General features: G+C 42.1%; 1 protein-coding gene across 1 annotated transcript in view; it reads right to left on the bottom strand.

Moving 5' to 3' along the window:
- Positions 1–2,527: 2,527 nt before the first annotated feature.
- Positions 2,528–11,547, bottom strand: part of dlgap3 (discs, large (Drosophila) homolog-associated protein 3) — a 55,906-nt gene continuing 46,886 nt past the window's right edge. Inside the window, exons 7-13 of the mRNA XM_042435973.1 lie at positions 10,820–11,358; positions 9,686–9,780; positions 8,504–8,723; positions 7,589–7,883; positions 7,395–7,486; positions 7,041–7,187; positions 2,528–6,361 (exon numbers count right to left, since the gene is read on the bottom strand). Coding sequence (XP_042291907.1) covers positions 6,056–6,361; positions 7,041–7,187; positions 7,395–7,486; positions 7,589–7,883; positions 8,504–8,723; positions 9,686–9,780; positions 10,820–11,358 — 1,694 coding nt within the window. The 3' untranslated portion in view covers positions 2,528–6,055. The remainder of the gene's footprint in view (positions 6,362–7,040; positions 7,188–7,394; positions 7,487–7,588; positions 7,884–8,503; positions 8,724–9,685; positions 9,781–10,819; positions 11,359–11,547) is intronic.

Below are 11,547 nucleotides of genomic sequence, written 5' to 3'. Positions count from 1 at the left end.
ACGTTCATATCTTATGGCATCACTATTGCTATATGCTCCAGTCAATTCTTTTTATAGGAGAAAAAAAAAAAAAAACGAAAGCATTGAATGTTTGTATGTACAATATGCTGTCTTGGCACTGAATCAAACATGTATAAAAGAAGAGAACTCAAGAATAAAGCTGAGCTTAAAGACAGAAAAGCTCGCTGTATCAAACCCGTCTGGTTAAAAATCATTGTGTTCAGTGAGAAATACAAGAAAGATGAAAGAGGAGGCATGGAGAGAGTAGAGAACGAAGGACTATTTTGTTTTTGCTACATTATAGAGTAGAATACAGAGAGTGAAGAGTCTGTATTGGTTTGATGTTCATGTTGTTTTCCTCCTCTGGCAGAACTAAGAGTTCAGAGTGGAATAAAAGCACATGGAGAAAGAAGGTCTTGTGTTTGGATCTTGTGTTCAGTCCCTCTGTTCAACACTTAGGCTACTTTCCTCTTTTGGTGATCTCTTACTCCTCATAGGAGTGTCCATCATTGATCCCAGAGAAAAATGTCTTCCCAGAGTTAATGTCAGTTTGCTTCTCTTCTACTCCATCTCCATAGTAGCAGCGATTTAAGACTTGTCATCATAGATTAAGCTATTTTTTGTTATTGTACACAAGACTCGCCCTTGAATACAGAACAATGTTTACCCATAGCTATAACTGACAACACCATTTAATGAGAGTGATGGCAATAATGAATCCTTTTAATGACAATAATCATACTAATCATACTGTAATAACAATATATGTAATATTGAGAAGAGCAATGTCCATTGGCAACAGTTATTTACATTTTTGTAAACGTGAGGGTGGCAGGGTATTTTATTTTGTTAATTACACAGTAATTGTTCAGTTGTCTCTGAACCACATAGTTACCTGTGTGTGTACTGTAAAGCAACAGTGTCAATACACGCACACATACAAACACAATTACACCTCAGTGCTAAAGGCACATTGGAGTTTCAGTTAAATATATTCTTGGATCTGAGCTGCTCTGGAGTCAGTATATGTAAGTAAAATCTCTGAGAGGAGAGCCAAGCAAGAAATTTTAGTTAGTCTCATCAAAGTGTAAATAAGTATTTAAGTTATAATCCTTAAGATTTTTATAAAATCAAACCTCATTTCTGATACTGCTTTTTTTAAGCAACAGCCATCCAATATATTTACATTCTGTAACAACCTCTATATATCATAGTTTTCATTATTAGTGGTGAATTCCAATTGCCTAACTATGCATGAGGGATTCACAGGAAATGATACATGCGTGTAATCCAGCGTTATTTTATCTTGATGTCAGCCTCATTGTTTACTGTCAACTCTTACATCTGTATCAGAGTTGTATTAAAGGACCAGTGTTTAGAATTTAAAGGGAATTTATTGGCAGAAATAGAATATAATATTCATAAGTATGTTTTAATTAGTGTATAATCACCTGAAAATAAGAATCATGTTTTCGTTACCTTAGAATGAGCCCTTTACATTTATATAGGGAGCGGGTCCTCTTCCACGGAGCCCACAATGTTGCACTACCATGTTTTTACAGTAGCCCAGAATGGACAAACCAATATGTTTTTTTGTGAGTTTCGCTGCCACCGCAGGTTCACCTACATGCTTGGAAGGGGAGGGGTACTCAGTTGGTTGCAATCTGCAACCTCACCACTAGATGCCGCTTAATCCTACACACTGGTCCTTTAACATTGCCTACTGCTGCTCGTTCATGCTAAAAGCATTCAACTGCCACAATCTGGGACAGCTTTTAGTGTGATGCAGTCACAGTGAGCTGTTAGATCAAGATGGTGTGTGTGGAAAAGTACTTGGACCGTGTGCAGCACAAAATCAGATCATGATTGCTATTATTTTTGGCTGACTTCAACACAAGTTTGTTTGGCTGCACTGTAAATAGATACACTGATTGCTCCTCTGTCTTATTTCTGACAAAGTAGCTGCTAACGGAATGTTTACTGCTGAGTTAAACTGCTTTTGCTGTAACCAAAATTAAACACAGGTGCCACCGAATCAACCGGGTATGAAATCTTAAGGATTATTATTATTATTATTATTATTATTATTATTATTATCATCATCATTACTATCATTGCAACTTTCTGCAAGTTACTTAACCAGAAAAACTAGTTTCTTGGCTTCTCCCACTGGGGTTTTACGTAACCAGTGACTTTTTTTCTCCAGAATAGCTCTGCCTCGCGAAAATGTTTGTATAACTAAAACTCAAATCTGCTACATCCCTCCTGCTCCAGTTTGTTTCAGATGCACATTATACAGCACACACACATTGGCTACAATTGAGCTCTTGCCTCACCCACCACGTCCTCTCTGTGACTCTGGTGCACTCCAGTCTTGGAAAATGGCTACAAGAGAATCTGGGCTCAAAACGAGTGATTTCCCATTTTATTCAGGGAATATGGACAACATTCCAATGGGACTGATCTCATCCTGTATTGTCAGGGTCCATCGGTTGTGTGGTGTTATAGAATCCCCTGAGGACAGTGGCCTGGGTCGGGGTTGGAGACACTGCTGCTAGAAACTGAGGTACTCGGAGTTGACTTGTCCGTCTGGCTGTCCACGTGGGGTTTTTGCACTTCTAGAAAGAGGTGAAAGGGTTCGTATAGTAGTCTGTTGTGTTGGTGAGTGCTTGGATCATGTTTGTACAATTATATACTACCAGGTGCTATTTTAGCTGAGGCCCCTGTATTTATACTGTGCAGATATAGGACAGATTGATAGGTAAAATACACAACTAAAAGCATGGAAATCACAACCACCAAAAGTGTGTTTACAATGGACCTGTTTCAAGGCAAGGTGGCTGGCTAACACCTCAACTTGTGATAAAAAGTATAGAGGAGGAAGTCAGCAAGAATTGAAGTAGCCTAGTATTTGCTACTGTGGATAAATACCCAACAAAGCCTCTTTGAATCCTGGTGTCCATCCCTCAAGGCTGACTCATAATGGAAAGACCTTGCCATCCCTCCATGTGTAGGTTTGAGGACTGTGAGGGTGTAGTCAAGAGTCCTTCACAGTGGAGTAACAGTATAAAAGCAGGTCTTTGTGCTTTGTTTGATGAGGGCTGTGTCAAACACCACTGAGATGTCATCAAGTTTGAGGGTAGAAGAGGAGAAAGACGAGGGGATAACAGGTTGCTCTGCAACCTACACTTCTGCAAATGAATGAAGCACAATGTCTGAATCTCAGCCCCTTTTCTTCATTTCCAGGGTAGCTTGTTTTACATGGGAGGTTGTTAAATTGATCTGTTGAGATTGCCGTTTCCAGGTTGCCAGTATCATTGTCCTCCAAGGATATAATCTTTGTACAAAGAAGTGAATCATTGAAATAACTCAGTTGTAAAATCTTGTCAATTTTTTTTTCAATCACAAAAAAGGTTTATAAGCTACAAAATTTGCTTTCCTTTCGCCAGTCAAAAAACGAGGTTCAGCTTAATCTTTCCAAGAGGTTGTCATAAAACATGCAGTGTTAACGTCAACAAAAATCTGCCAGTTTTATGTGTGTATTGCAAGTGAAAATGAGGGAGACAGATGATGGCATGTCAGTACAATAAAAACATTTTTGTTAACACTATTCTCTGCAAATTTTATACTTTTCTATTTACACATCTTTCTATATATACTGTAAACTGTGTTCAAAGGAAACCTCCACATATAGCTGGTTAGGCACATGTAGTTGGTTCTAAAGAGGAAATACAGGGAAGAAGAGAAAAGGGTGAAAGGAGGGGGATACAGCAGTATATGTTGTTAGAACCACAGAAAGATATACAGTAGGGCTAAGGAGGAGCATACTTGGCAATTAACACGCTTGCCAGTTTTACCCTGTGAACCTGACCCAGCACTCACAAACTGAAGATAATAATCATTTGAAGTTCTTTTCACATGTACTGAGTCTGGATATGCCACACAGCTGTAGTATCACACAATGCTATAATCTATCATTATAATACTATATAAATATTTCACATTTGATATATGCTTTTTGTACATATACTGTACTCAATAGTCTCTACTAATCTAGAAATGTAGATTATATTATAAAATATACATCTCCCATTAAAATATCCCATTTTTCCAACACATTCCATCCAAATGTTAGAAAAGAAAAAAAAAACAGGTCATGCTAAAATTTTGCTTATATTCTGTGTTGTTTTTTTCTTTAAAATGGCTGATTTGGACTTTTTAGTATTCATTGGGCTTCATCATATGTCCCTTCTGAAACACAGCCCTTCATATTCACACTACCAATGCATTCACAATGGCACACACACACACAAGTCTATACGCAACATCCATACAAAATACCTAAATTAGAAACGTGTTCTGAAATAAGTTTTCAAATGACACCCCTCAAAGCTTTTCAAATCATGCTACACTTTGTTCAGTGGAAACATCACATCTATGATTTCAGGAAGTAAATGAAGAGAAAGGGAAAGGAATACATAGTGCAACAAACATACAGTACAGTTCCATTCATAACGCGTGTTACCGTAATAAACCCTATCAAGCTGCATCTTTTCTATAATTTCACAACCAGTGGTTTCCTCTCATTGATGACTCTTTGGAAGAGGGGTTGGAGGGAGCTTAATTGAATGAGTGTCGTGACTCCTTTTGTTTTCTTTTGATCAGAGAAATTATTCCTTTTTTCATCAGTAGTGTGTGAAATTGAGAGGATTGTACTTGGAGTTAGGCAAGTGGATTCTACTGAATACGTTGGCAGCTCTCTCCCTTTATTTTGTGATCCGCTGCTCGATCTTCTCAATTATGCAAAAACATCTTCTTTCATGGCTGTTTCATCAGGGCATGTGTTAATTCCTGACTGAGGTGGAAAGAACTCTCTAAAGACCACTGCTGTTATTTTGGGTCCTCAATTGACCACTTGGTGGTGCTATAGTCTCACAGTGAAATGGGGGCCTCTTCAGTAGAGTCCTGAAAAACCACCATAATATATTTCCCTAAAAATTCCCAGCAACCCAACCCCTGAACACTAAAACTTCAGAAAGACTACATAAAAAGCAAACGGCTCTGGTTTTTGTCTGTGATGCTCTCTAGCTGTCAAGGCTGTGATGCTACACTGCAAGCGCTCCTCTTGGCAAACATGAGTGTGCACACTATGTACAAATAGCACTTGCGCATTCAAACAGCCTAACTGCTGAATGCTGAGGGTAGTTGATGGATAGGTGGGGCGTGAGGAATGAACGCTAAGAAAGCGCAGAAGAGACAGAGAGAGAGACAAAAAAAAAATTCCATATTCTTTGACTGGGAAGTGGATAGATGGCACTCGGATGAAAGGTACCAGCTGTAGTTGGCTGACTATGCTTGGAGAATGTTCTTTGGGGATTACCAAACATCTGACTTTAAGGGCATTTCAACTGATGGTCAGAATTTCATCCATCTTTATTCATCCATACAGATAGCGTCAGTGAAGAGTATGGATAGATCTTGTGGTGATTTGGAAACCCAACAAATATAACATTATAGTAGAGTTTCATTCAGAAGATGGCAACAGGGATTCAATCAAGGAGAGTCTGTCATCTCCTCACACAGAGGTTATGTGCCTGTTAAGCCCTTTATTTTCAGTGATGGAGAAGTGCTAGGCGAACACGCACAGGCATGCTACTACTGCGTGAACCTCCACTGATTACTGCTATAAAAAGTGAACTGTTTCTTGTTTGTTCTCAGCCAAAATGAAAAAAAGAGAAATTCAGAGACTCAAATGAGTCTGTAACTCATATCCGCTAGCTACCATTTCAGGTCTAGGCCTCTATGTCAGTAGTGTGTCCAATTTTCAAGACACTAAAATGGCTGTCATTGCTTGTTTCATGAGCAAGAGGACTGAATTTGGAATAGTGGTAAGTGTACTGATGGAAATGCTGAGGGAAGGGTAGAGGATAAGTTAGCAATGACCTAAAGAGGATCCAAAACTGGGCTCAGAAAAGGACTGAGATTGGTGCGCAGGTCAGTTTTGCAGGGGTGAGGGTGAGCGACGAGGTGGGAAGGAGACACCTCAGTCTTGTGTTCAGAGTCGAGTCTGGGCTTCGGGAATGTAGATCTCGATGCTGTCGGCGCTCTCTGTGGCCGAGTTCTGCCTGAAGGAGGCGGTACGCTTGGTCTGCAGCAGCCTCCTCCTCGCTTCTGTCCTCTGACGGTCCCCGAGGTCCAGGGACTTCTCCCTGATGGGTAGGGTATGTCCACCCACACGAGGCACCACCAGGCCCCCTGACCCACCTCCGGCCCCTACATCCCCGACGCTATCGGCCCGGAGGCTGCCACTCACCCCGCCTGCTGGCTTCTTTGGTAAGGGAGGAGGAAGCTTCTTATCCTCCTAACCCGGTGACATTGAGACGTAGATATAAGATGAAAACGGACAGTGGAGTTACCATGTTGGGTGGTACAAAAAATGGTTTGTGTGGGAGGATCCCATGCAGAAGTGGAGATATTGGGAGAAGAGAATAAGAAACCAAAGGGCAAGACCATCAACAAAAAGGGTAAAATTCAAGTGAGGAAGAATCATGGACCGAGACATTACGACAGACAAATAACAGCCAAAATCAACAAAAAAATATCAGCAAAAAATATATCTCAGCATGCATTGACATTGTGGATGAATAAAAAGGAAATGAAATGGGAGAAGAACAGAAAAAGGTCCACAAAGAAAATGTAAAAGAAAAAGAGGAAAAGAGAAACAATTGTTAATTCTCCTTAAACTATCAAGAATAATTTAGCTGTTCAGTGAGCACCCTAATCTTTAGAGACAATAATGTAATAGACAAGTACTTTCTTTTGTCTAAAAATGCTGATATGCATTTCAAACAATTTCTAGCAGTTTAAGACTCCGCAGTCATGGGCATCTCAGCTCAGTTCCTTTTGCTGCTCTGTACTTTCACAGCTTGCAAAGGCTTGGAGGGCACGACCATCGGCGCTACTCTTCTGCACACTGCCATCTTAGCTCTGGGGGAGTGCTGAAGGGAAACCAAGGCTGTTTGGACCCCTGGACCTCTCACCTTCTTTTCAGGTGGGAGCCTCCAACCAGACTCCTTGAGCCTCTGGAGGTCCTGAAACTTGACCCTGACGTCCTCTATGTTGAGCTGGAGCAGGTCCCACAAACCTGCCAGGTCCTGAGAGGTGGGCTGGGGGTAAGCGGATGGGTCCTGGGTGGGCAGGGAGACGGGATATGGTGTGTGAGGGGAATAATAAATGAAGATGTGTAAAAGGGTGTAAAGACAAAAAAATCATATTAAATTTCTGAAGAGGTGATTTTGCAGAAAAGCTCGTTTTGCCTTTGGCGACAGTGAATCTCCGCAAAACCATGTACCATATGTGATGTGTGTTGCCATGGTTTTGCATGCAATACTCACCACACTTTGTTGACAGAGGCGGAAGAACTGCTGGACTTTCTGAGACATTAGCATCTGGGCGCTGCCAACTGCATTACGAATCAGCTCAAGAACTAGGGTGAAAAACCATGCAGACGTAGTGTTAGATGTTAGAAACCCAAGAACTGTTCATTTATCTTCATCTCTGATCCTCAGCACCCTACTCCCAAACTCACTCTCCTCTGGCAGTTCATTCTCCTCTGCCTCTCTCTCCATGTTCTGGCACCAGCCCTCCATCCTCTCCACCTCTGTCTGCAGCAGGCGTAAGAAGAACTCTCCATCTCTCATGCAGGGCGAGGCCCGGCCTGAGTCAGGCAGACTCCGGGGGCCCTCCAGGGACGGTGTCCCCGCCCAGGCACGCTCAGCGGTGATGGGGAGTGGGGAGTGGGAACGTGGAGGCAAGTGCGGGTGCTGGTGGGGGCGTGGGTCTGTTGGGCAGGCCTCAGTGGTGTAGCCACTCTGGATAAAGTCCTGGGATAACATAAGAGAAAACTGTTGGACACATGGTACTTGGACTATCAATAATGGGTGCTCAGAATTATATATTAGTGTCTTTATTTGACCATAAGGTATAGTTGAACACCTCCCAGAACTGTCAAACCACCCAACAGCCACCACATCAACACTGGAGCACTGACTGATAAATAATTAAAATAAATATAGTATTATTTGGCAAATGTGATAATCATATTTCTGACATTAAGTCACCAAATGTCTCAGACAGCATTTTGAAAATACTGCTGGTTTTGAATGCTTGCTAAATTTTTGATATTTTTAAAAATGTCACATTTGTAGATATACTTTTCAAAGATCTTTTTTGTTTATTTCAACAATATATTGTCAAGTTACTTCAACAAAAAAAAATCATACTTGCATTAATTGTGTGCAATACTTTTCCACTTGGTCTTTCATTTTTTTAATCTTATCACTAGCTTCATGTTAAGAGTCTTACTGTCTTTAACTTATGTTAATTTGAAAACTTAATTTCAAGGTATCGTGTGGAGTTTTTGGACATTAGTAGCACTATAGAGCAACATTTTAATGAGGGGGTCCCCGTTTGGACCCAGTTTTGTGCATTGCTGAAGACCCACCTCTCTGTAGGCCCACTGTCCCTGTGTGTGGACAGTGCGATGGCACTCTGTGTACTGGCTTGCTGACTCTGGCTCTGACGAGTGCCTTTGGAATGAACAGCCAAACTGGAGACTCTTGTCCTGTGTTGGCACGGCAATGCTGAGCCCCGGGAAGCCCTCGGGGTCCAGGTCGGCCTGCACGCTTGCCGTCACGCTGTTGGATCGCTTGAAACGAGCCCGTCTGCAACACAGCGAGTCACAGCAGGCCCACAGCCAACCAGTCACACAAAGTATCGCACGCAAAAGCCTTTCTCAAATTATCTTTTTTTCTTCCAATAATTGCACATTCCTATTTGAGATAGCAGAGATAGTCATACTGTCACTGCAGTCACTACTACTCACTCGGTTGTGATATGTCCTGCTAAATCCTCTGACGCACCAGTGTATGCAAATGTCTTGTCAATGGACTCAGTGATGAGTGTTTACTCGATTACAAGTTTATACCCCACCTCCCCTCATCCTGCCTTGCTGTGTGATGAGGTGTGAGGTGTGACTCAGATTTCCGTTCTTGCACTTCTGTTTTCTCCCCCGATGTCACACTGTCACCCTTGATCATTACAGGAGGTGGGGGATATTGTTAACAGGTGCATGATCACACACTGTTCGAGGTTTGGGAGTATGTGATGCTGTGAGTGCTTGCATGCATGCGTGTGAATGTGACCCATAAGCAATGCTGGATATAATTAGGAGAAGGGCTGCATCACGAGTGAAAGTCATGTCGAGTGTATGATTCGGAGTAGTCATGGTTACAGTCACTAATGGCAAAAAACAAGACATTCTTGGAACAAATGCTATTGAGTTCAAGCTGTGATGTCTGATGAAATGTTAAATGAAATAATAGGATCTAGCCTAGAAATCAACCATAGGTGGCTGCACTGTTGGATGCCCAGAAGATGAAGGCTGTTTCAAATTATATATTTAAATTATTCACATAAATTACTGTAGGCAGACAAAAAACTCTTGATGAAGCTATATCTTTTGGGGGCAGAGATAAATGAGCGAATAAACAAAGGCACATCTTAGTTTGCAAGTTTGTGGCCATAATTAAGGACTGAACTTAAATGTCAGGCAAAATAAACACCTCAAGTTGTGGAGAGATTTCAAAATTAGATACTCTTTGATTTTTAGCCGTGCTCCCATTACCTTTTGTCATCTTCCACTTGGACTCCTATAGAGTGAACCTCCGTAAGAGCTTTGCCCTCCGCGTCTGAATCTGACAGAGTCTCCGAGCTGTCCACCTGAAGCAGAAGAAGCCGTAAAGCACCACAGTCAGAGCATGGAGGTATTTGCTGAAACACACAGCTTAAAGATGCCATAAACAACAAATTAAAAGAATAGTTGGACATTTTGGCAAACATGCTGATTTGCTTTCTTGCCATTGAAGAAGATCAATATCACTCTCATGTCCGTACCACTGACTGTATATAAATATGGACTCCACTTCCTACCGCTATGCAAACGTGAAGCCACCAGGACGCGATCAAGATGTTTTGGCTTCACTTTTGGGGAGCTGTCATGACGTCCATATTTATATACAATCAGTGGTCTGTTCAGTAAATGGATTAGATTAGCATAAATACTGGAAACCTGGCTCTGTCCAAACAAAATCTGCCTACTAGCACCTCTAAAGCTGAAGTGTAAAAACATTTACACATTCAAAAAGTCTTACTGCTAAGCTAAGCTAACCAGCTGCTGGCTGTAGCTTCATATTTAATAGACAGACACACTGTAGAGGTATCTTCAACACTCAGCAAGATAGTGAATAAGCAAATGTCTTCAGTCTTTATGCTAAGCTCAGATAAGTGACTCATGACTGTCACACAGCCATGAGAGTGGTATGGAGCTTCTAATCTTACTCTCGGCAAGACCGTATTTTCCAGAATGTCAAACCTTTTCTTTAAAATGTAACTTGTGTAAGTGGGTGGTAATTTTATTTCAGTACAATGTTTAGAGCTGAAATCAGTCAATAAACAGAAAATGAACAATTTTGCTAACTGATTAATAATTAAAGTCTTATCAAGCAAAGGTGCCACATATTTTCTGATTCAGTTCCCCAAATGTGGGGATTTACTGATTTTCTGAGATTTATATCAATACAAATCCAATATCCTTCGGTTTTACATTGTTTAGAAAAATAGGCAATTTGAACATATCATCTTGGGTTCTGGGGAAATGTGATTTTTCACTATTTTGTGACATTTTGTTGATTGTAGAAATTTATCAGCTTTAAAAAAATATATAACTGCCCAAATTTTTAATAAAACTGTCCTTTCTCACCTGCACAGCTATGGATGGCCTCCACTTTCTCCCATCACGTCCTTCATCCTGCCCTCCAGCTTTACTCAAAACGATGCTGTTCTGAGGCAGAGAGACTGACTTCCCCAGGCTGCCTCCGACTCTGCTGTCCCTCTCCCTGGCTGGCCTGGGTGGCCCCTCCAGCAAACTGTCAGCCGAGCTGCTGTGTTTGGCCCTCACCCCAACTCCCGGACCCCCTCCGTAGGGCACCAGCTCCCGTGAACTCCTGACCCCGTCCAGGCTCTCTGCCGAATTACTGTGCTGCCGGGAACGTCCAGGACCTGCGGTGATGTAGTAGCCGCCTCTGGAGGAGCGACCTGAAGGCCCATCAGAGCCGCCCAGGTCCACGGAGTTGCTGTGCTGTTTGGGGCGCCCAGGGCCTGAGCCTGCAGCCAACTGTCCGCTGTTCTGGAAGTATGCATCCTGGGTGGACTCAGTGCTGCTCTGGGCTCGCACTGAGAGTGAAGACTTGGACATACGTGGCGGGAGTGGGGGAGGAGCACCTTTGCGATAAGGAAAGACTGAAGTGTCAGAAGAGCGGGAGAAAGGAACACAGAGGCATAGTGGGCTGTTAAAACCAAAATGGGTAATATGTCAACAGGGAGCAGGGGAGGTGGATACTTACAAAAGGGACAGACTGGAAGGAGAAGGTGAAAGGAAAGACAGAGAGTGAAAAGAGGGGAATTTGTTGACATAAAAGGGGTGAACCA

The sequence above is a fragment of the Thunnus maccoyii genome, chromosome 15 (assembly GCF_910596095.1).
Source record: "Thunnus maccoyii chromosome 15, fThuMac1.1, whole genome shotgun sequence".
NCBI classification, from domain to species: domain Eukaryota; kingdom Metazoa; phylum Chordata; class Actinopteri; order Scombriformes; family Scombridae; genus Thunnus; species Thunnus maccoyii.
This window is presented reverse-complemented; position numbering and strand designations above follow the sequence as displayed.